Source organism: Mirounga angustirostris, unplaced genomic scaffold (genome assembly GCF_029215605.1).
Source record: "Mirounga angustirostris isolate CCGP_5_RB_7025 unplaced genomic scaffold, mMirAng1.0.hap1 SCAF_12, whole genome shotgun sequence".
NCBI lineage: Eukaryota > Metazoa > Chordata > Mammalia > Carnivora > Phocidae > Mirounga > Mirounga angustirostris.
This window is the reverse complement of record NW_026991720.1, coordinates 7,012,477-7,037,261: the sequence shown is the minus strand read 5'-3', so window position 1 is coordinate 7,037,261 and position 24,785 is coordinate 7,012,477. Positions and strand designations below refer to the sequence as shown.

The following is a 24,785-nucleotide window of genomic DNA, read 5'->3' as shown; positions in this document are numbered from 1 at the left end:
TTCTCCCTTTTTCAAGAATACCAAGGTGGAGGAGGTGGCTGATGGGGAGCAGTAACAGAAGCCTGAAGTCCCAGCCTGAGCTGCATTTTTACTTAAATTTAGGACAGACGAGCAGAGGGCATGTATGAGAGTATTCCTGGGACCCTGTGTGTGGTGGTCGAGGGCTGCAGGCAGTCTGGGTGTTGGTCGTTGGAGATGGTGGGAAGATAGGGCAGGTAAGCTATGGTAGGTGCACTGGGACTACTGAGTAGCACTTAGGGATATTGGCTTAGAGAAGCATATAATGCTGAGTGGGAAAATACAAGAGATTGAATGAGATCTATGTCAGTACTATTTATGTACATTAAAAATGCACATATGCAAAACAAAACATTTGGCGAGAACATGTAGAAACCCAAAGTTATACCTTAAAGGCATTAGGGTTGCCTGTGGGAGCAGTGAGTGGGATATGGGAATAAAAAGGATTAATAAAATAAATAGATAAAAATAAACGGGTCACTGTAATGTATGGGTTGTCTTGGTGTAGCAACTGAACATGGAAGTCGTAGGGCAGGCGCCCTGCTCAGCTGAGGTGTTCGGCTTCACCAGATGTGGGAAAACCGAAGGAGCTAATCTCCGAAATTCCTTCTACAGTCTCCTACCCTCAATCTTTTTTTTTTTTAATTTTTTTTTATTTTTAAAGATTTTTATTTATTTATTTGAGAGAGAGAGAATGAGAGACAGAGAGCATGAGAGGGAGGAGGGTCAGAGGGAGAAGCAGACTCCCTGCCGAGCAGGGAGCCCGATGCGGGACTCGATCCCGGGACTCCAGGATCATGACCTGAGCTGAAGGCAGTCGCTTAACCAACTGAGCCACCCAGGCGCCCTCCTACCCTCAATCTTTTGCACCATAGATTCCGCTGTACCCCATCCTTGATTATTTTTACGTCCCAACTGAGTAGTACATGTATATATATGTGTGTATGTATGTATTTAGAGAGCATGTGTGGGGGGAAGGTGTGAGGAAGAGGGAGAAAGAATCTCAAGCAAACACTGTGCCGAGTGTGGAGCCCGACATAGGGCTCATCTCACGACCTGAGCCAAAACCAAGAGCAGGATGCCCAACCGACTGAGCCACGCAGGCACCCCCCCCAATTGAGTGTTATCCTGTGACCAGTCTGTCTTGCATTGTGGGGAGAAACACGAAATACAGGGTAGGATTCTGGTTCTCTGGCAATGTTGTTTTCCTTGAGGCAAGAGAATAATTGAATTAGGCAATTGGACCATAGTAATAATGGCTAATAATTACTGAGCACTCAATGTGTGAGACACTCTTTTTAAAATGAACTTAATCCTCACATAACCCTATGTGGTGGGTATGATTATACTCCATTTTACACATAAGATATGGGAAGCATGCTGAGAGCTGAAGTACCAGGTGGAGGTAGCTGGGACTCCAGGCCATCTTGCTTCAGATCCCGCACACTTGACCATGGATGCTGTTGCTTCTGGTTGACCGCAATCAGGCGCTTTGGGTCCAGGCTGGATTCTGAGTCCTTGTTACCCAGAGTGTGGACCCTGTGCCAGCAGCATTGGCATATCTTGGGAGCTTGGTGGAAACGCAGACTCAGACCCACTGATTTTTTTTAAAAACTTTTACTCAAGAGAGAGCAGAGAGTGTGCGTGAGTGAGGAGAGCAGGAGCAGCGGGGAGAGGCAGGGGAAGAAGCGGACTCCCCACCAAGCTGGGAGCCCAACGTGGGGCTCCACCCCAGGACCATGACCTGAGCTGAAGGCAGATGCTTAACCACCTGAGCCACCCAGGTGCCCCAGAATCAAGATTTTAACCAGATTTCCAGGTCAGTCTCTGTTCACAGAAATACCTTCTTGAGAGAGAACAAACAACCTCTTGCCTGCTTCAGCTGTCCATCAAACGCCAGCTCTGCTAGGTGCTGCGAAGGAAACAGGAAATGGAGCTATGTGAAGGACAGGGATGATCAAACTAGAAAGATTAAATCAACACATGAGGAAGAATTCAATGCCAAACATCAGTGACTCTGATCTGTGCTTCTTCCTGTTCCTATAGGTAGGGTCCTGATCATTGCCCACCTAAACTCCAATAACCTAACTGCTCTCCTACCCTTAACCACATCCTTTTTGCTAGCAGAGTTAATGTCCTGGCATACGAATTGGACATGGGCTTTCCTCCAAGACTTATAAGGATGTGACTGGCTACTGGTAAAGAGCAAGCTTTTTATTTTATTTATATTTATTTTAAAGGTTTTATTTGACAGATACAGTGAGAGGGAACACAAGCAGGGGGAGCGGGAGAGGGAGAAGCAGGGGGAGCGGGAGAGGGAGAAGCAGGCTTCCCGCGGAGCAAGGAGCCTGATGCGGGGCTCGATCCCAGGACCCTGGGACCATGACCTGAGCCGAAGGCAGACGCGTAACGACTGAGCCACCCAGGCGCCCCTGAGCAAGCTTTTTAGTATAGAACTTACACTTTGACACCTAACCTGCTCCGAATTTCTTGACCTTTCAGTCTCTAAATTATCTGTGCTGCTGCCACGTTGGGCTTCCTGCTCTTTAGTGAACAAGCCATGCTTTCCATTTTCCAGGAACTCCCTTCTCTGTGAGCCAAATTCTGTTTTTTCACTGCTCAGTTTATAAACGCCCTCTGTGAAAGCTTCCCTCATTTGTCTTTTTTATTCAACAAATTATCAAACACCTGATACCTAGGCACTGTTTGTTTTTTATTTTATTTAAAGATTTTATTTATTTATTTGACAGAGACAGTAAGAGAGGGAACACAAGCACGGGGAGTGGGAGAGGGAGAAGCAGGCTTCCCGCTGAGCAGGGATCCTGATGCGGGGCTCGATCCCAGGACCCTGAAATCATGACCTGAGCAAACACTTAACAACTGAGCCACCCGGGCAGCCCCCTAGGCACTGTTTTAAATACTTGGGATACATAGGTGTACAAAACAGATCTTTGCCCTAGTTGAATTTATATTCTATCAAAATCCATTTCTTCCCTGTGCTGCACGTTTGCATAACCCTTTCCCAGACTAGTGGAAGATTCCATTCTGTTTGAGTGTGTGTGCACTCACAAGTATCTGAGTAACCCCCACGTGCAAGGTCTACGGAGGAGTACATGGTTAAATCCGAGATCTTTCTCTTGGGTTTACAGGCTGTTAAGGGAATCTAATACAATTAGAAAATTACATGTCCCAAGTGAGGCTAAACAGGTCGAAATTCAGAGAACAATTAAATTTAATTGTGAGTTGTTGGGGAAGACTATGAGAGGTGACTTTTGAACTGGACCTTTAAGGATGGGAAGGATGGGAAGAAGGACATTGTAGTTGGAGCAACAAGAGCAAGAGAGGAGACGTGGGGCATATACAAATAATTCATTTGATTTGGCTGGAGGATAGGATGCAAGAAGGGGCGTAGTGGGGGATGTGGTTGGAAAGAGATTGCGATCAGGCTAAGGAGTTTGGGTTTTATTGAGTTAGTAATGGGGAGCTGAGAGTTTGAGCAAAAGGGTGACCTGATTCTAGCTGTGATTTGGGAATAGTAACCTAATGAGAGTTCGATCATGTGGGGTTTTTTGTTTGTTTTTGGTTGGGATGGGGGATATTCGGAGGTTTCTGAGTGAGACCAACAAGAGCCAATGAGTACTTGATTGGGTGCAGCTGCAGTGGGAAGAGAGCCACGGACAAGGATGGATGGACAAGACCGCCAAGGCAGAATCAACAGGATGTGATGCTTTTTGAACAGGGACCAGACTCCACAGCTCTGCATACTGGGGCTTTGCACATAGATGCTCACCTTATTTGTTGAATGAACATGTATAATGGGTATTCACAGAATAAGGAGCTCAGGATTGTCTGAACTAGGAAAAGCTCCATGGAGGAAGAGGGACTTGGTTATACTTCTGGTCTTCCTCTGCTAAGACTTCCCTTCCTAATGCTTTATAATTCTGGGTGGGTCCACTTTCTAATCTAAATTACATGCCTGGAAATTGGTTGGAGGGGTGTCCTAGGCATTCTTTCTCTGAGCTGCCCCTATCTCTTGGCTGAGAATGTGCTGGTGGGGACACTAGTGCTTTAATATTTTGATCCCACTTGAGTGACCCTAGGTGGTGTTTTTTTGACCCTGAACTTCTAATGATACTACCTTCTGCAGGAGAGGCTTGATGATGGGCTGTTTCAGTGACCTGCACCTTGGTGGAGTCACTCCTGTTCCTCCAGGGTCTGCGCCTCCACTTTGGAAATCCAGTGTCAGCCCACCGAGAGGTATTCAGGCTCAGGAGGTCTTACCGGAAAAAGAGCAAACACAGGAAACATTAATAAATAAGGATGCAGGTAATTGTAGTTTATATTCGAGCTACACCAGGCTGGTCTGCTCAGCAAACCACATCGTGGTGTAAAGGTTTTGTGCTTTTTGTTTAAAATATAAAATCAGAGCATGGGAATGGGAGGCAGCTGTAGGAACCTGATGAACACAGTGTTTCTCAGTGTGATCACCATGCCGGTAGAATCAGCATCACCTGGGAACTAGTTAGAAATGCAAATTCTGGCCACTGCCACCCCCTCCAGCCTCAGACCTGGACACTCTGATACAGGTGCCCTGCAGTCTGTGTTGTAACCAGCACACCAGGGGAGCATGATGCACACTGAAGTCTGAGTACCACTGACTTACAAAAACTGTCTAAAAAATCTAAGACAGCTGTCAAAAATTAGAGCACTCTCCCCTGAACAGAGCTTGTTAAATACTAATGTTTTCTTCCTCTCCAATCCTTTTTCCAGACTCTTTGCACTGGGCATTAAATCTTATAAGCTCACAACTTAACCAGTATTTTATAATCCTTAATATTTTGGTCTGATCGACCCCCCAGAGATCCTAAGGATGCTCTTAATGCTTTCAGCACACATTTGCAAGTTATTAGGTTGGGTTATTTTCTTTCTTTTTTTTTAAGATTTTATTTATTTGAGAGAGACAATGAGATAAAGAGAGCATGAGAAGGGGGGAGGGTCAGAGGGAGAAGCAGACTCCCTGCTGAGCAGGGAGCCCGATGCGGGACTCGATCCTGGGACTCCAGGATCATGACCTGAGCTGAAGGCAGTCGCTTAACCAACTGAGCCACCCAGGTGCCCTGGGTTATTCGCAACAAAGATCTCCATAGTGAATGATGCTATATATTGATTGTATTTCTTAAAGTAAACTTTCTAAGCTTGCCCTAAAGACTAGGGTGCACCTTACTTGGAGAAGGTATCAGTTTATTATATGTCATTTGACCACGCTTTTGCTTGCATCAAATATATGGGCTAATAATTTTCTTCCCTTCCTCCAAAAAGAGAAAATACTAAAAAGGAGAAACTGCAGAATAATTTCTCCTGGGAAGAGTTTGTAGGCTCTAGGCTCTTAAGACTAGGATGAACAGAAATGCAGAAAAGATAGAAGATAAAACTTAGTACGTTTTACTTTATATTCAGTGGTTAACTCTGGTTTTCCAAAGTAAGGCTCTTGGGTTACAGATGAGTAAGTTGGGTCCCAGCTTGAGTGGTTTATTCGAGATGTGTGAAGGTCTGAATTAAGTGTTGGATTTACTCTTGCTGCACTCCCAGCCTGGAGCCAAAGCTACAGAAGGTCCCCGCCTGGTGGCTGGTGGGCGAGTGGAGACTGGGTGTGGCATAGAAGGCTCCAGAGGACTCTGCCAAGCATCCCTGAGCAGAGTGTCTGCTGGGGAAGTAGATCCCCCAGGGAAGGAGGAGGAGACCCAGGATTCCCAAAGAGGTTTTGGGGAAGGGGGAGAGAGGTTTTTTTTGTTTTTAATGAAATAAATTTTTCCTGAGGTGTATTTGTTCTGGAAAACTAAACAAGTGGTTTTATTTACTTTTTAAGATTTTATTTATTTGAGAGGGAGCGAGCGAGCGAGAGCACAAGCAGGGAGGAGAGGGAGAAGCAGACTTCCTCTTGAGCGGGGAGTCCCATGTGGGGCTCGGTGCCAGGACCCTAAGATCATGACCTGAGCCGAAGGCAGCCGCTTAACCGACTGAGCCACCCAGGCGCCCCAACAAGTAGTTTTAAAACCTTTATCTGTCCCATCCTACCCCACCGCCGGGCATATCGTGTATACCCAAACTAAGTCACTTTGGGTCCTTTAGAGGCGTTAAGCCGGTAAATCTACATATATTTTAGATTCCCCGGCAAGGACTGCCCTTCTTCTCCCACACAGAGGGGAACTCCCACATTTTCTTAGTGTCCTGCACGGCTGCTTCATTAGCTCCTGGACTCGATTCTCCCAAGTGGGACGCTGGGGCCCTAACGTCCTGGGGTGGGGGGTGGGGGCAGGGGCCAGGGCTGGGCCCAGCAAGCTGCCCCTGCACGGGGCCCGCGGGGAGCCCGCCGCCGGCGTCCAGTCCCGCGGCCCAGGCCAGGGGGGGCGGCCGGCCTCCCCACGGGTGACCCCGAGGCCGCCAGGGTGGGGGGCGCGCGCGGAAGGCCGCGGGCCGCGGGCGTGCGGTCCTTCGGGCTGCAGGGGGCGCTGTGCGCACCCTCGGGCCCGGCCGCGAGCGCAGCTCTTGTTTAAAGGGCCGACGGGGCACGTGGCTCGGACGCAGCTCGCGGCCGCCCGGCAGGAGCTCCGAGGCTGGGCGGCTCCGCTCCGCCTCCGCCGCCGCCTGCGCGCCGCGCCAGGCCCGACCGGCCAGGCCGAGGAGAGCCGCCGAGAGAGGGACGCGGGCAGCCATGGCCGGAGCGGCGCCCGCCCGGGTAAGCGCGCCGGCCCGCGGACGCCCAGACGGGCCGGGGCCGCCGCCGCCGCCGCCGCCAGGGCCCGCGAGGGTCTCCTCCCCGCCGGCGTGGAGCGGCCCCGCCGCGCGGCCTCCCGGCCCGCCGCCCCCGCCCAGGCTGGCGCCTGCCGCGTCGTGCCAGCTCGGTCCGCCCCGCCAGCCCGGTCTCGTGTCCGGGCCGGGCTTTCGGGCCGGCCGACCGGGCGGCCCAAACGGCAGGCGGGGCGGCGGGGGCGGCGGGGCGGCCCCGACGGCGGGGGACAGGCCGGGCTTCCTCGCAACACTTCAGATGACAGGCCTTGCATCGAAACCGAGTGGCTGTTTCCCCCCGTCCATTGTCTGGTTGGTGGCACGCAGGGAGGACAGGGTCGCCCAGCCCCGTGCGGTTCTGACAACCCGAGTCTGAGGCTCAGGGAAGGGACCGGCCCAAGGTCACTCACCTAGTCGAGGCCGTAGTCCGACGTCTAGGCCAGAATTTTGGAATTCCACCCCCGTGAAGGTACCCAGGGTTCTACTTTTACCTAAGAGAAAGGTATGGAATGCTGTCTATGAGAGGGATGGTAGGTAGATTTTTTTTTTTTAAAGATTAGTTTAGCATGTTGAATTAGATTATTTGGATTATTTTGGAATGTTGGTCGGTAATGTGCAGTATGCCCAATTCGGAGAAAAGAATCCTCTGACTATTTTTGACACACCAGAAAATCTCTTGCAAACAGAATGCAGTAAGTGGCTTCTACTATTATTAATACCTCTTAGTGAAGTTTTTTTTTTTTAAAGATTTTATTTTTATTTATTTGAGAAAGAGAGAATGAGAGACAACACAAGACAGAAGAGGGTCAGAGGGAGAAGCAGACGCCCTGCTGAGCAGGGAGCCCGATGCGGGACTCGATCCCGGGACTCCAGGATCATGACCTGAGCCGAAGGCAGTCGCTTAACCAACTGAGCCACCCAGGCGCCACTTAGTGAAGTTTTTGAAACCTTGATTTTTGTGGATCCTTTTAAAGTAGGAGCTTCCCCTCCCTCTCCTTTCATTAATGAGTTTGGTGCTTCCCTTAGGAGTCCCTGAGTGCAAGGGAGAGAAAAGGGGTGGGAATACTGTGGTTTGTGGCCCTTTCCCCCCCGGGAATACCCTCCAAGACATCTCTGTAACTGTGGTGGTGACATCACCAGCTCCCACCGAACCCGGAGCCACTCCCTCAGAACTTTTTCTGACCATTTCTATCCGCTCACTCCTTTCCCTCTACCATCTTACAGTACCCGAGAGTCAAACAGGACGGATTTGCCCCCAACTCTTTCTATACAGAATTTTTCTCCTGGAGAAGGAAGAACCACATAACTTTTTTTTTTTTAAGATTTTATTTGACAGAGACACAGCAAGAGAGGGAACACAAGCAGGGGGAGTGGGAGAGGGAGAAGCAGGCTTCCCGCGGAGCAGGGAGCCCGATGCGGGGCTTGATCCCCGGACCCTGGGATCGTGACCTGAGCCAAAGGCAGACGCTTAACGACTGAGCCACCCAGGCGCCCCCACATAATTTTTTTTTTGCATTCCCCCATTGCACCTTTACAATGGCAGGTGGTCAGTAGTTGTTACTGAATGAAGGTTGTTTAATTGTGTGGTCATTCATTCATTTAGTAGGTATTCATTGAGCATCTGCAGTGAGAGAGGCACTCTTTTAGAAGCTGGGAATACAACAGCGAATCACACACACCCTCGGGGAACTTATGTTCTGGGGGAAACAAACCGAAACCCAGGCAGATGCATGGAATCGTCCTGGATTCTTTTCTTCTTCTTTCTTTTTTAAGATTTTATTTAGGGCGCCTGGGTGGCTCAGTTGGTTAAGCAACTGCCTTTGGCTCAGGTCATGATCCTGGAGTCCTGGGATCGAGTCCCACATCGGGCTCCCTGCTCAGCAGGGAGTCTGCTTCTCCCTCTGACCCTCCCCCCTCTCATGCTCTCTCTATCTCATTCTCTCTCTCAAATAAATAAATTAAAAAAAAAGATTTTATTTATTTATTTGAGAGAGAGAGACAAATAGCAAGAAAGAGCACAAGCAGGGAGGAGAGGGAGAAGCAGACTCCCAGCTGAGTAGGGAGTCTGACACGGGACTTGATCCCGGGACTCTGGGATCATGACCTGAGCCAAAGCAGACGCTTAACCAACTGAGCCACCCAGGCGCCCCCCAGCAAGGCTTTTAGCACGAGGTACTGGGACTGGGCTGTTGCACATGCTCCGGCTCATGCATCAGGCACCAGGGTGAGTTGAGGCACTCTAGAAGCTCTTTCCAAGGTGCCAAAGGACAATGGAATGAAAAAGGTGGAGGAAAAAAGCCCATGGGAACTGCTTCTTGCTGCATCCCTGAGCCTGAACCATCACCAGCAGTATCGTCAACATCCTTATCATTATCATCTTAGCTGAATCAACATGGGGCTTGTGTGCATTGAGTATTTACCACATGCTAGACATTGTGCTTTCAACAAAGATTGTGTCATTCATTCCCACAATCTTCTCATGTGAGTACCATTTTCTAGATGTGGAAGTGAAGTTGAAAGCTGTGTGAAAAACCTTGCCCAAAGTCAGCCAGCTGGGGAGTGGCGGGGTTGCTGCTTGGACCTGGGCTCTCTGGCAGCAGATCTCATGTTCTCTGTACTTCCAAGCCTGTCCCTTCATTTGCAGAGGAGGAGGAGACTAAGATCCAAGATGGAAGCCACCTGAGAACCGCAGATGCTTTCTGTCTTTGGCCATGTGTTTCCTCCCGTTTTCCACTTGCTAATTCCTTGGTCCAGCCAGTGTTGCCTGTCGCTCACTGATGTCCCTGCCTCCCTCCCACACCTGCCTGACTGTCCCGTAGGATCCTGGCTGGGGCTTTCCCTGGGCAGGGGTCACTGTGAGGCTTTGTGAAGTACACATTTTGATGGTGTCATTCTGATACCATCTCCCCTTTTTCTTCTTGTGGACAGGCTCCAGAGAGGGACAAGCAGACAGAGGACGAAAGCCCTTCGACACCTTCTTTGTCACCCCCACCAGCTGCTGAGAAGAACTCTTACCTGTACTCCACGGAGATCACACTGTGGACGGTGGTGGCCGCCATCCAGGCCTTGGAGAAGAAGGTGGACTCCTGCCTGGCCCGCCTGCTTTCTCTAGAAGGGCGGACGGGGACGGCCGAGAAGAAGCTGGCGGACTGCGAGAAGACGGCCGTGGAGTTCGGGAACCAGCTGGAGGGCAAGTGGGCCGTGCTGGGGACCCTGCTGCAGGAGTACGGGCTGCTGCAGAGGCGGCTGGAGAACATGGAGAACCTGCTGAGGAACCGAAATTTCTGGATCCTGCGCCTGCCCCCGGGCAGCAAGGGGGAGGTCCCCAAGGTATCCCTCGGGCACCTGGGGTGGGACAGCCCGAGGGACTGTGCCTGTAAGCGTGTGGGTGAGCATGCGCGACACTGTTCCAGGTGCCCGTGACCTTTGATGACGTGGCCGTGTATTTCTCTGAGCCGGAGTGGGGCAAGCTGGATAATTGGCAGAAGGAGCTCTACAAGCACGTGATGCGGGGCAACTACGAGACGCTGGTGTCCCTGGGTAAGGCTGCGTAGGTGGGGATCTGGGTCTGTGTCCGCAGATTGGCCTCCAGCAGTCTGTGTCTTTGCTTTGACTTGTGTTCTTCTCACGTCTCTCCAGCTCTGTGGGCAGCTGGGTGGCGGGTGTCCAGTCTTGACGCAGGTCCCCTTCTGTTCTGTATGCAGATTATGCCATCGCCAAACCAGACATCCTGACCCGGATGGAGAGGGGAGAGGAGCCTTGTCCTGAAGGCCCGTGGGGCCAGGAGGAGGGAAGTAAGAGGGAGGCGGCACGCCCAAGGAGGCCAAGCCCTGGTGAGTGGGAGCGAGATGGGGAATGAGTGGGGCACACTGCTCTCCTGGGCTTTCCAGACGTGCTGTGAGTCCAGGAAGGGGCACAGGCCCTGAACGCGAAGTGGGGCCCACTGTGTCCTAGGCGGGCCTAGGAGCTTTTGTCTTAGAGCCGCACGGTGTCTGCTTCTGAGTGATGGGCCGGCGGGACTGGCATCGTGTGGTTGGGTGTTGTGCGGACTCCGGGACACGGCGGACGTCAAGCGCGGACTTGCCGAGTGCTGTGTAAGCGGGTGACCCTGCTCACGCAGCAAATTGCTGCCTCTCTTGCTTGCCTCTCCCACCTCTGCTCCCTGACGTGAACCCGCGGCTCTAAGGCCTGTCGTGAACTGGCTTCCCTTTGTGGAAACGGCCCTCTCGGAGGAGCGGCCCCGACTTCGTCCCCAGAGCTGGTGTGGTAAGGGACAGTGGGTCCGGAGTTGACAGCACATCAGAGTCGTCTGGGAGGCTCTTTTTTTTTTTTAAATAAAATTTAAGAAAATAAACGGAAGTAGGGAGAAAAGTCCGTCCAGCAAACCTCCAAGTGACCGTCGCACACGTGGAGCAGTGATCAGGAGTCGCCACGTTGGCTTCCTCTGTCTCTTCCTTTTCTCTGAACGTAACCGAAATACCAGTGTCACACCCAGCAGATTAATACCTCATCCCGAGTCCATGTTCTCTTTTCCCTGCTGATTATCTCAAAACTGTTTTCTGTAGGTGTTGGGTCCCCTAATGCTGGGACACCGACGTCCACCTGTTGCATTCGATTTATAAAAAGTCTGTTAAAGGGCGCCTGGGTGGCTCAGTTGGTTAAGCGACTGCCTTCGGCTCAGGTCATGATCCTGGAGTCCCGGGATGGAGTCCTGCATCGGGCTCCCTGCTCGGCAGGGGGTCTGCTTCTCCCTCTGACCCTCCCCCCTCTCATGTGCTCTCTCTCTCATTCTCTCTCTCAAATAAATAAATAAAATCTTAAAAAAAAAAAAAAGTCTGTTAAAAAGCCCGTGAAAGCTTCCCCCTATCCCGCATTTAACAGCCTTATTGTGATAGAGTTAACATACCAGCCAATTCCTGGATTAGAGTATACGGCTCATTGTTTTTACTCTCTTCACAGTTTAGTGACCATCACCACAATCTGAACTTTCCTCGCCCACCAAAGAGAAATCTGTACTTGTGGGTGTTAATTTCCTGTTTCCTTCCCCCTGCTCCCCAGCCCTAGGCAACTTCTCATCTCCTCTCTGTGTCTTAGATTTGCCTCTTCTGGGCATTTCACGGAAATAGAGTCCTACTGTGTGGGACCTTTAGTGACTGCCTTCTTTCACTGAGCGCGCACTCCAGGCTTACCCACCTTGTGGCCTGTGTCAGGACCTCTGTGGATACACACGTTACCACATTCTCTTGCTCCGCTCCTTGGTTGATGGACCATCCTCACCTCCCCCTCTTTAGTATCATTTCTTTGTTGACATTCTAACGTCATTTATCTTTTTTTTTTTTTAAGATTTTATTTATTTATATCAGAGAGCGAGCGAGCACAAGCAGGGAGAGGGGCAGGCAGAGGGAGAAGCCGGCTCCCCGCTGAGCAAGGAGCCCGACATCGGGCTCGATCCCAGGACCCTGGGATCATGACCTGAGCTGAAGGCAGACGCTTAACGACTGAGCCACCCAGGCGCCCCATAATGTCATTTATCTTTTTAAATGCCATCCTTTCCTGTATTCTGGATTTGGTGTCATTTATTGTTCTTCTGTTGCTTGCATTTCCTATAAACTGGTAGCTCAGGAGGCTTCTTTAGATCCAGTTTCAACCTTATGGGCAGCATGGCTTCAGAGGTGGTGCCGTGTACTCCCTGCCAGGCCATGGCACAAGGCACGGAGGCTCCGTCCGCCTGCCTTCTGCTGATCCTGAGCTCGATCCTTCTGTTCTGCTCCCCGTCACCTTCTCAGTAGTCATTGCCCAGTGTTGCCCAGATTTGTTATTCCATTAGGGGTTGCAAAATAGTGAGAGTCTGTCATACGTATGCACTGCATAGCTGAAATTCTTTTATAAAGAATAATTTCCCTAATCAACTCTTAGTTTCCCTGAAATATAGTCTGTACAGAAAAGGCAGGATAGAAGCTTAATTCTTTTCCTTCATCTGTTTTCAGAGTGAAGAGTTACTGCCTTAGGAGCCTTCAAAGGTGACCAATACTTGGGCTTTTTTTTTTTATTAGGTTATGTTAATCACCATACATTACATCATTAGTTTTTGATATAGTGTTCCTTTTTTTTTTTTTTTACTTTTTAATGACTTTAGAGACTGTTGAATATTTTATATATGCCAATCGTTTGCAGCCATTATTTTTTGTGCTTAAATTGTCCCATCTTTAGCTCGTGGGAGCCCTTTCAAGTTGGCTCTTAGGTCACTTTGATGTGAATTCAGTGGCTTTCAGATACCATAAAATGTTCTAGAATCATCTAGTGTATTTCCTGCCCCAGACCTAGAATGCAAATTTCTCCAAGGAGTTTTGATTCCTTTCAGTGACAAATGATATCTGGAGACCACAATATGAGTGCCAGTAGTTGCTAATTTTTGACATTACTTCTAGGTTTTTCAGAAAATATGTATTTTTTTTTTGAGAAAATATGTGTTTTTGAAAAGGAAAAAATCATGAGCTCATAGTGATATTTCTCATTCAAATTTAATGTTCTTTCTTCTTATACTTGAATATCACTTTCTTTTTACATGGAAATCTTAAACAATTAGACTTTTGAATGAAGGCTGAGATTTTTTGCAGGTTTTTTTTTTTTTTTTTAAGATTTTATTTATTTGAGAGAGAGTGAGAGGGAGCACATGAGAGGGGTTAGGGTCAGAGGGAGAAGCAGACTCCCTGTCGAGTAGGGAGCCCGATGCGGGACTCGATCCAGGGACTCCAGGATCATGACCTGAGCCGAAGGCAGTCGCTTAACCAAGTAAGCCACCCAGGCGCCCTGCAGTTCTTTTTGTCCTCCGAACGTATTCCATTCAGGACTTATAGACAAAGTAATGCCTTTTAAGTCACTTGAAATAATTATTTTCTCTATAGGGTTATGTCACCAACTTGATACACAGTTAAGTTCATTTATTTCTATATATTTTTAGATTTTTTATTTTATTATTTATTTTTAAAAGATTTTATGTATTTATTTGAGAGAGAGAGAAACCACGAGTAGGGGTAGGGGCAGAGGGAGAGGGAGAAGCATACTCCCCGCTGAGCAGAGAGCCTTACATGGGGCTTGATCTCAGGACCCCGGGATCATGACCTGAGCCAAAGGCAGACGCTTAACGACTGAGCCACCCAGGCACCCCTATTTTTAGATGTTTAGAAATGGTTCTTTTTACCTTTTCATTGAATATGTACGGCATGTTACGTTTGCAAAGTCAAAATGGTTTAACAGGATACATTGAGGGAAGTCTTATTTCCATTCTTGTCCCGTCCTTGTCCCTATAGATAACCATTTTTATTAGTGTCTTGTTTATACTTCCGGTGTTTCCTTTCGAAAAGATCAGTAACAGATATATTTGCTTTCCCCCATCCCTGTCTTACACAATTTGTCCTGGAGATCACTTCATATGTATATATATACAGACCTTCCTTCTTTACTTTTGTGGATGCGGAATGTTCCAAGGTGTGAGATCGCAGTTTGTTTAACCAGTCCCTGCTGGTGGACACTTACGGTATTTCCAGTATTTTGCTGATATAAATATGCTGTAGAGGCTACTTTGTGCATAAGGCAGCTCATATTTTTGCCAGTGCATCTTTGGGATAGATTCCTAGAAGCTGCACTGCTGGGTCAGAGGTAAATGAACACATAAATTTTCGATTTATCACCAAATAGCCCTCCATGGAGGTTGTATCATTTGCCTCTCCCTCAATGTTGTGAAAGAGGCCCCTTCCCAGCACCCTAAGCAATGACTGGTCTTCCTGACTATACCTATACATTTGCCAGCCTGGACATCTCATATAAATGGAATCTTATAATACATGGTCTTTTGACTCTGGCTTCTTTCCCTTAGCATAGTGTTTTCAGGGTTCATCCATGTTGTACTGTGTATCAATATTTCATTTCTGTTTTCTTTTTTTTATCCTGGTCAAATACACATAACATAAAATTTACCATCTTAGCCATTTTTAGGTGTACTGTTTGGTGGTATTAAATACATTATAATGTGATGCAATCCCATCAGAACTTCTTTCACCCTGTAGAGCTGAAACTCTCTATTCATTAAACAGTAATCCCTCATTGTGTCCCCTGCCCCAGCCCCTGGCAGCCACAGTACTACTTTCTGTCTCTATGATTTTGTCTACTCCAAGGACCTCATAGAAGTGGAATCACACAGCATTTGTCTTTTCGTGACTGGCTTTATTTCATGTAGCATGATGTCCTTAAGGTTCATCTGTGTGGTAGCGGGTATCAGAATTTCTTTCCTATTTTTAGTCTAAATAATCTGTTGTCTGTGCCTACCACATTTTGCTTATCCATTCATCTGTTGACAGACACTTGGGTTTCCATGTTTTAGCTATTGTGAATAATGCTGCTATGATCATGGATATACAAATACCTCTTGGAGACTCTGTCTTCAGTTCTTTTCAGTATATACTTAGAAGTGAAATTTCTGGGTCATATGGTAATTCTATTTTTAATTTTTTTTAAAGATTTTATTTATTTATTTGAGATAGAGAGCAAGAGCAGGGGGCAGAGGGAGAAGCAGGAGAGCCAATGCAGGACTCCATCCCAGGACCCGGGGATCATGACCTGAGCTGGAGGCAGATGCTTCACCGACTGAGCCACCCAGGCACCCTCTATTTTTAATTTTTTGAGGACTGTTACACTGTTTTCTACAGTGACTGTACCATTTTATATTCTCACCAACAGTGTGCAAGGGTTCCCGTTTCCCCACATTCTTGCCAACACTTAATATTTTCTGTTGTTTCTTTTTAATAGTAGCCATCATAATGAGCGTGAAGTGGTATCTTATAGTTTCTTTCTATGTCTAGTCTGTTGAATGGTTTTATCAAGAAAGGGTGTTGAATTTTGTCAGATGCTTTTTCTGTATCATTTGAGATGATCATGGGGTGTTCTCCCTTCATTCTGTTAGTATGGTGTATTCCATTGTTTGAGTTTCATATGTTGAACCAACCTTGCATTCCAGGAATACACTCCACTTGGTCATGGTGTTTAATCCTCTTTTTTTTTTTTTCAAGATTTCATTTATCTATTAGAGAGAGCATGAGGGGGTGGGGTGGCAGAGCGATAGGGAGGAGCAGACTCCCCACTGAGCAAGGAGCCCAATGTGGGGCTCAATCCCTGGGATCATGACCTGAGCCGAAGGCAGAGGCATAAATGACTGAGCCACTCAGGTACCCCGGGAACAGGGTTTTTTTCTTCTTTTTTTTTTTAATTAGAGAGAGAGGGGGGAGGAGAGGGAGGAGGGTCAGAGGGAGAAGCAGACTCCCTGCTGAGCGGGAAGCCTGACGTGGGAGTCGATCCTGGGACTCTGGCACTCGATCCTGGGACTCTGGGATCATGACCTGAGCCAAAGGCAGACTCCCAACAGACTGAGCCACCCATGTACCCCAACAGTATATTTTTAATGGTACCTCTCTTACATGAGTGTGGTTGAGTATCTTTTTATTTGTTTATGGGCCATTTAAATTTCTTACTCTGTGAACTCTTTGTTCATCTCTTTTGCCCTAGGGAGCTTTTTTAAAATGTATACTAATGGGTGCCCAGGTGCCTCAGTCGGTTAAGTGTCTGACTTTGACTCAGGTCATGATCTCAGGGTCCTGGGATTGAGCCCTGTGTCAGGCTCCATGCTCAGCAGGGAGTCTGCTTCTCTCTCCCTCTCTCCCTCTGTCCCTCTATCCTCCGACTCATGCTTGCACTTGCACACTCTCTCTCTCAAATAAATTAAATCTTTAAAAAAAACCCAGGGGCTCCTGGGTGGCTCAGTCAGTTAAGCATCTGCCTTTGGCTCAGGTCATGATCCCGGGGCCCTGGGATCAAGCCCCATGTCAGGCTCCCTGCTCCGTGGAGTGTGTGCTTCTCCTTCTCTGCCCTTCCTCTTGCTTGTGTGTGCACGCCTGCGCACGCTGTGTCTCAAATTAATAAATTTCTAAAAATAAATAAATACAATAAAATCTTTTTCAAAAAATGCATACTTCCTAGGCCTACCCAGAACTACTAATGAGAATCTTGGGGTGCTTCCAAGGGGATCCTTATACATCAGCCTGGTATAGGACTCGGGACTGGAAGGCACTGTTCTGGTGTTCTGAGCTGGGAGGCCCTAACAAACCACATCCTTGGCCGCTGTGTCATGACTTGTCTGGTACGATCAGATGTTCCTGTGCTGTACCTTTTCCTTCTTTTTTAGCCTCTAAGGATCAGTGAAGTCCACTAGCCTGTGTTTGGCCTGATGCCCCCACCGTCAGTCCCAGTGACTATAGTCAGCCCTTCCTCAGAGGCTCCTGCCCCTGGCGGGGGGGATCTCTGTGTTGTCCTTGGTGTCACTGAGTTGCATTTTCCAGGCCTCCCTCCACACCCAGAGCACATCCTCAGCCCCGTCAGCCCTGCCCGGGAGGAGCCAAAAGAAGGGCAGGTCCCCAAGCACCAGCAAGACTCAGAGGCAAGAGCAACTGTACCCAGAGCAACCACGGGTGAGTGAGGGCCACCGGGTAGCCGTGTGAACAGCATCTCAGCAAGGACCAGACAGGTGCTACTGAGAACGAGTGCTAAAGCGTGAGGGTGGGACAGATGGTGGGCACCAGGCTTGGCTGAGCTGGACAGGCTTCCTGGGAAGGGGACCCCTGAAACAGGCCTTAGAGGAAGGGTAGATTTGGGCTGGGAACGAAGGGCATTTTCCGCAGGAGAAAATGGTCTGAGCCAAAGTGTGGGTCCCTGAGGCCTGCTGAGGGCCAGGCCCTCTGGCCTGGCTGGAGTGAGGGGAGGGACACACAGAGGTGGGTCCTGGGCCTCCTCAGGCTTCCGACCACGGTCACGTTAACCGGACAGTCTGTTATATGCCTATAGCACGGTGCTGGCATGTGCCTTCTTCAGTAAATGTCCTCTCTCTAGAGGCCCGTGAGGGGCTCTGTGGCTTCAGTCCCCCTTCCAGTGATAACTGTCTGCGTGTGTGTAAAGGAAGTTCCTGTCCATTCTTTTACAAAAATGAAGTATAACTCAGAGGGCATTTGGCATAACACATGGCATATAATCCAGAGTGGTGGTGTCTCCAGACTGCACCTTGCTAGCTTGGCTTCTCCTGTTCCCATGCCTCCTCCTTCCCCCTCCTTCCCACGGGCTTGACTTTTCAGTCTGGGTTGCTTTCTCTCCAGTAATTTCTGTGACTCTCCCCCAATGAATATGAGCTCCCTGGGGGTGGAGGTGATCCTCCCTCCCTCCCCGGTGTCCCTGCTGCCCAGCCAGTGTGTAAGGAGAGAGGACCTTCTCATTGTCCCTGCTCCCCTGCAGACCTGGCACTGTGCCCCAGGGGCCTCCCCAAACCCTCTGTCCTTCGGAGGTCCATCAGGGTGACGGAGCTGTCAGCACTGGCCCAGATGGGAACTGGGGGCGTGGCCTTCACCGCTCTCCTCTCACCTCTGAAGCGGAGGCCATGGAGTGGGCAGTCCTCCGGACAGAGCCCTGGGGCCCCCTCTTCCTGGCTGGCATTCGAGCATGTCCGGGGTCTGCTCAGAGATGCTCGTGCCGTCCTGCACGAGCCCGGTGTCGGGAAAGGCCCTCACAGTGTCTCTCTCACAGGGCCTCCAGCCTCGGTTAAACGGGAGGAAGAATCTTCAGGTGGGGAGTCTCCAACCTCCCCTCCTGGGGACAGCCTGCCCGGCATGGGGCCAGGTAAGTGATGGGAGGGGGCCCTTGGGAGTGGGCTGGGAGTTGGCGCAGTGGGCCCTGGTGAGGGGCTTCTTCCAGAGGGGTTCCTTCCTCATCCCCAGGTACTGTTGCCCTGGGGCTCTTGGCGACCCAGACCATCTAGGTCCCGGTTTTCCCCCATCACGTCTGGCTTGGTGGGAACGCACTGCTTGAACACAAGCTGTACGCACCAGGTCTGCAGTCTGGTGACAGGCCTCACGCAACCCTGTGAAGTGACTCAGGCGCACAACCTCCAGTGTCTTGCAGTTTGTACATGGTGGCCTACGGTTTAAATTTAGATCCCCTGCCTAGAGGCCACAAAACTCAGCTTACACCCTGATGAGCAGGGAAAAAGAAAGCAATTATCGCCCATTCTGGCTTTGGGGTGGTTTTCTGTCCTAATAGAAAGGGATCCAGTTCTCACCTGGTTCCATCCTGGTACCGGCTTTGGTGGGAGGCAGAGGTGAGATCTGGGCCCACCTTGGGGTAGTGGCATGGTGGGAGTCCAAGCTGGAGATGAGCTTCAAATGAAGAGGTCTGGGAACCTTGGCCTTCACATGGAATAGGGCCTAAGACCCACACTAATCCCTAAGTTTAGGAATACCATGGTAGCCCATTGAATGCAACGGTTTAGATGCAAAATTTAAATGATTCTTATAGACTCCTTACTGATTCTGTAGCTGGAGGACTAAATTACAAACCGTTGGGTCATTTCCAACATAGAAATAAAAGTTCTGTCTGGAGTTATTGTGAGGGTTGCCGGTAAGCTGCACTGAGTAAGAACCCCAACCAAGGTCTTGACATCAGGTGCTGGTCCAGAAGGTTCAGCAGTTGGCAGCAGTCTCCTGGGGTAGGATTTAAGTTCATGCTTCAGCAAGAATAGAAATTGCTGGTAAGGGGCTAAAGATTTCGTTTTAATAGAGGGTAAGTTTCGTGGTCAGCCTTTGAGCAGACCTTGGGCTGCAGCAGCTGAGCTGCTGGGCACTGGGCGAGGTCAGAGAAGCCAGTAGTCAGGGCTGATTCCAGAAAAGCCCAGAGGGGAATAGCAGTTGAAGGATCTCGAAGAATGCACAGTGTTCCAGGTCGGGCCTGTGGCCAGGACCTTCCTTCCCAGCATCAGGGACCCCTGTGTTGCCTCAGAGCCCCCCTCTCTCCAATGTCCTGGCAGTTCCTATGCCTAAGTCCCACCTCAGAGTCAAGTGTGACTCACACTGAGGTCCAGCCAGGGAGCCTCGGTCCTCGTGCCTCCTGCCTGTCCCTCGAGAGCAGGTGCCAGACAGGTAGTGGATGCTCAGTGTTGATTTGTTATGTGGATGAGTAGCTCAGAGTATGGCTAAGTCACCCGCCACCTCCAGGCCTGAGGCTTCTTACCTAGTCCAGTGGCCCCAGGGCTCACTGTCATTCATTGATGGGAACTAATGTTATCAGAATTCTTGGGGATCCTGTGCGGCCAGTGTATCTCAGGGTCCAGGGTCTCCACTGCATCCTCCACCTGTTGTCTTTCACATCTGGCCTCTGACCCCCCCGGGTCCCTGGATCCTGGTTTTGCGGCTTTGTCTCCTGTCTCCCAAGCTTGGCCTCCAGGAATGGGCCACTGGAACATCTGGGCCACGTGACAATAAACAGACTGGATGATGTTGGGAGGCCGTGCCTGCTCGGTAGGGCCAAGTGAACGGGGTCCCTGATGTGTGCTCTGAGCACTTGCAGGAGAAAGGGCTCTGCGAAAGCAGGAGCAGGGTGGGTGCAGATGTGGCTCGGGATGTGCTGGAGGCCAGGGCTGGGGGGAGTGGCCTGGGTGGGGGGCTAGTGTGGCCCACTCGAAATCAATGGAGATTCCTTTCTCCAGGTGGTGGTGGTGTGGTCATCAAGACAGAAGCCCAATCTGAGGACGAGATGATGCCCGAGCAGCTCTTCCTGGGGGAGTCCCGTAGCCAGCCCGTGTGTAGAATGCCCAAGGGGCCCAGGAGCAGGACCGCGGGCCCTGGCCGGCTTCATGCCGCAGGAGTGCCACGGGTGCGGGCGGGGGACCCGCGGCCGCCAGGGGCCGTGGGGGAGCCGCCCCGCATCCTTCCTCGCCGGCGAGAGCGGACCTTCCCCTGCCCTGACTGCGGGCAGAGTTTCCGCTTGAAGATTAACCTGACCATTCACCAGCGGACCCACGTGGAGGAGGAGCACAGGGAGACTCCGGGGAGCCCGGCCCCGGGCTGGGGGGAGGCCCACGCCGCTCTGGAGCCGGGGGAGGTGGTGGTGCCGGGCCCTGTCATCCGCTGGCTCCCCGAGGAGCCCGGAGGCCACCGCTCCCTGGCAGGCCGTCCGTGCCTGGGGCGGCGGCCGGCGACCAGCAAGGTGTACCACTGCAGCGAGTGCCTGCGCTTCTTCCAGCAGCGGAAGAGCCTGCTGCTGCACCAGCGCCTGCACACGGGCACCAGCCAGGGCTGGCCGGCCTGTCCCTACTGCGGCAAGGCCTTCCGCCGGCCCTCCGACCTCTTCCGGCACCAGCGCATCCACACTGGCGAGCGGCCCTACCAGTGCCCCCAGTGCGGCCGGGCCTTCAACCGGAACCACCACCTGGCCGTGCACATGCAGACTCACGCCCGAGGCCAGGCCGGCCCGCACTTCCCTGCTTCCTCCGCCCTCCCTGGGAGCCCCCCGCTGCCCCGGCCCAGCCACAGCCAGGAGGGCTGAGCCGGCAGGAGCGTGCAGGGGTACCCTCCGGCTCTCCCGGGCACCCCCCGCAGGACTTCTGTGCACCTTCAGGCCTTTCCCCTTGTGCCTGACGCCAGTTCCTCATTCCAGGATAACTTTGGAGAGAACTTTTCTTCATTCAGATGGGAAGCAGCGGCCGTTTTGGTGACTGTGTGTGTGACCAGATGCCTCAATTTCCTCTTTCCTAAGTTTGTCACTCTTTGCCGCCTCTTCTACATTCCTGACTTAGGAAGGATCCCTTAAGGCTTAGAGGATGCCGACTTCCGGTGAGAGCAAGAGGGCTGGAGATAGAGGCCCTTGCAGTAGGGGGCGATAGAGACACGGAGGGCCTGCAGTTTTGATTCTGCCCACGCAGGTCACAGCAGAGTGGACAGTCTGAAGAGTAGGCACTGGAAATTTGAGTTTCCTACTGTGTTATTTTGAAACTTTTTTTTTCCTCCATACGGAGTCTTTCTAGTGCTTTTGTAAGTGTTAAGTGTGGTTGCAAAGGGGACCAGGAGCCCTGAGGGTCAGGAATTATTCTGCCACCTCCTTGTTGGTGGGGATGGTAGAGGGGCTGTCCAGATCAGCCCGGGTGTGGGAGGATGCTTGGCTGCTGCCCTGGACATCAGGTGCCTTCCTGGGTATGCGTTCTTTGGCCCAGAATGATTCCCAATATGCCAACATCCGTGATTGATTTTGGTTATTAGTTGAGAGGGGGAAACTGAGGCCTGGAGTGGCTGACCCTTCCCCCAAGGTCTCAGTATTATGGGTATGCACGCTGCATGGACTGGACCCCGCACAACTCCTTAGGGATGGGGGAAGACGCAGACCCAGCCCAGGAAGCTCCTCGCAGAGAGGAAGATCCCAATGTGGGTGAGGCTGTTCAGCCAAGCTGGATTCCTGAGCTACCAGGCCTGAGTTGTCGTTAAAGGAGCAGTTGGTTTTCAAGAATTTGGGGCTGGTAGCAGAGTTAGGCCAGGATTTTTTTAACCACCTCCAGCCTCATGTTCCTCACCTGTCAAAGGGGGTAATGACCCCAGTGCATCCTACCTCACCTTAGGGTTTTCAGGGTCATAAAAGATTTAGAGGCAGTGGGCCAAATAGGAAGCCTGGTTTTTGTCCTTCTTTTCTAGTTCAGGGCCCCCCCTTTCTCTCCCATGTTCATCTCCAGCCCTTTGCCCCAGTCAGAATCCCTCAGGAAGGACCTTTCTTTTCTAGAGTGAGTGGAAGGTCCCTTGGGTGCAGAGTGAGGAGAGACTTTCCCCTTGGGCTATATCCCCAGGGAGCCCTTTGTACTTCAGTGGAACAAATTCTTACCAAAGCAGTGAGGTTCAAACCGTAGAAGTTCGGGCAATAGCATCAGGCCCCCTGGAGAAGTCTTGATGGCAGCTAGCATCTTGTGCCTCTTAAATCACACCACTTCGGGTGCTGCCTAGAGACCAACCCTTGGTTTGGGTGATTTAAAACTGGAGTACTGGGTCCTCGGCTATTTTGATGGTCTTATTTGCCTTGGCTCTATGTGAAGTGGCAAGCATTCAGACCTGCTTCCAGGTGCCTGGGTCCCTGGCTGTGCCACTTCTGTTGCCCCTCTGACCCTCACCCCTCTCCCAAAGTCATAAACAGAGTTGGGGGCAGATGGGAACGTTACCATCATCTCTGGGGCAAGAGTGAGTATGCAAGTCGGTGAGAGTCCAGCCAAGTTCCCCTGGGCTTGGGAAGAAGAGCTGCCACCCTCCCCTGCTGTGCATTCTGCTTGTCTGCTCTGGCATCCCCAACCGTCACCAGGGGCCCCACCAGTCGGGGCTGGGCTGTCAGCAAGTGTTCAGACAGGATATGGTGCAAATGGAGCTGCTCCGAGCTTACCCCTTCGCTTTAAGAGCTAGTCTCAGGTGTTTCCTGGGGATGCCTCAAGGCTCAAAGTTCCTAGACCTTTCTAATGCTTAATGTCCTGTGTAAACGCAGGTCCTCCAGCAAGTACTCCAGCAACGGCACAAGCCAGGAGTGATCGCTGGACACAGGCCGTCCCATTTCTTCCAAAGCCCTCAGTGTGCCGGGTTCCTGGTGACCAGGCCTTGTGAGTTTACCTGGCACGTATGCATCGTGGTGCCGGAGCAGAGCGGTGCTCCAGAACCCTGGAGGCTAGAACCTGGTTTGGCCTTCGACTCGCTCCTAGCTCTGCGTCTCGGCTTCCTCATTTGTAAACAAGGAAGGTGGGGTCCTGTGCTAAAGGCTCTTAAGCACTGTGACGGTGGCGGTCCTCTGCCTTCATCGGTGCTCAATAAATATGTTGAACTGAAGGAGTGTGTGCTCATGACCTTCCTGCTCTCCGGGAGTCAGCCCTCTCGGGGAGCGCGTCCAGCAGGCGGGCCCGCAGCCCCGCAGCCCCGCACAGGCCTGGGCTTCCGGGCTGCGGCGGCGCGCGAGAGCAGCCCCGACGCCAGACGCCCTCGGCCGCCGGCCCCGCCCACTCTGGGCGTCCGCTGCGGGGGCGGGGCCTCTCGCCCGACCAGTGGGAAACCGGCTCCCGGCCGCGGGGACCCGCCGCGCGCGGGCCGGGGGCGGAGTTTCCAGGACTGGCCAATGAGGAACCGGCTTCGGGACGCGGGGCGGGTCCCACTCGGGGCAGAGCTGCCGCCTGCCCGGGCTGCCGCGACGCCGACGCCACGTTCGCCCGCGGCGTATCCGTCGCTCCGCGCTCCTAGAGCAGGCCGGGACGTACGGCCGCTGGAGAGCGGGGTGGGGGGCGGGGGGATGATGTCCACCGGGACGCTCGAGGCCACAGCGGCCACGGGGAGCTGTCTGAGGTCAACGATACAGTACCTTCTCCTTTCTCGGCTGCGGACTTAGCCGCAAGATTTCCGAGGTTCCCGCCAGCCCTGACGATTGGCCGAGCCGGCTCTGCGGGTTGGGGGAGGGGGCGGGAGGTCGGGGCGAGGGGGAGGACGGACCGTGAGCGTGTTCACTCCAGAGACCCTTCAGGGCTTTCCTTTTTTGGGCCTGTCCTTCAGCCCACGCACTACGCCCCCTGCACTGACACCTTAGGGAGACCATCACCCCATTGTCACCCCCTTTTCCATACTGAGACCAGCTGCTGTTATCTTGGGAGGTTATTTTCCCGCCAACCTAGGCCCTCGCCTTCCTCCTGTGGAGCAGTCTTGCACCTGGCCGTGAGGATCCCCTAAAACTCCTCTAGGCGCGAACTCTGATTTCAGTCAGGATGCATTTAAGGGCCTGCTTGCTCTTTTCCCAAGTTCCCCAAGAAGTCCCTCCTACTGCTGGGAGGGGGTCTGTGTTATAGAGGACCTTTGGTTATGTGTGCTTCAGGCTCAGATTTGACTTAGTCTGTCCCTGGCCTGCATGACAAGAACTGTCAAGACGAGATTTTTCCACATCTCCGAAGGTAGAGGTGTCATCTCCTGGTAGAAATAGCTTTTTTTTTTTTAATTAATTAATTAATTTTTTTTAAGATTTTATTTATTTTTTTGACAGAGAGAGAGAGATCACAAGTAGGCAGACAGGCAGGCAGAGGGAGAGGGAGAAACAGGCTCCCCTCTGAGCAGGGAGCC

General features: G+C 51.5%; 1 protein-coding gene across 7 annotated transcripts; it reads left to right on the top strand.

Annotated features, from left to right (window-relative positions):
- Nucleotides 1-85: 85 nt before the first annotated feature.
- On the top strand, nt 86-23,516 carry ZNF783 (zinc finger protein 783). 7 transcript variants are annotated; one of them, XM_064575793.1, is made up of 8 exons: nt 86-215; nt 4,166-4,344; nt 9,733-10,134; nt 10,218-10,344; nt 10,509-10,637; nt 17,193-17,321; nt 18,424-18,516; nt 20,378-23,516. In XM_064575793.1, exons 2-8 carry the CDS (start codon nt 4,339-4,341, stop codon nt 21,214-21,216), a joined length of 1,725 nt encoding a protein of 574 aa, XP_064431863.1. In that variant the 5' UTR covers nt 86-215; nt 4,166-4,338; the 3' UTR covers nt 21,217-23,516. The 7 variants fall into 7 exon arrangements, 6 of the variants coding, with proteins under 6 accessions (XP_064431863.1, XP_064431862.1, XP_045720053.1 ...); XM_064575792.1 differs by lacking the exon at nt 86-215 and adding an exon at nt 241-2,064; XR_006788677.2 differs by lacking the exons at nt 86-215; nt 4,166-4,344 and adding an exon at nt 6,496-6,754 and having other exon boundaries at nt 20,378-21,503; nt 23,182-23,516.
- Nucleotides 23,517-24,785: the final 1,269 nt, after the last annotated feature.

Bases quoted from the DNA above. Each gene is read 5' to 3' on its own strand.
- ZNF783 (XM_045864096.2), top strand. From the start codon at position 6,731: ATGGCCGGAGCGGCGCCCGCCCGG. The intron at 6,755-9,732 runs GTAAGCGCGCCG...TCTTGTGGACAG, and splicing joins CCGGAGCGGCGCCCGCCCGG to GCTCCAGAGAGGGACAAGCA. The intron at 10,135-10,217 runs GTATCCCTCGGG...ACACTGTTCCAG, and splicing joins GCAAGGGGGAGGTCCCCAAG to GTGCCCGTGACCTTTGATGA.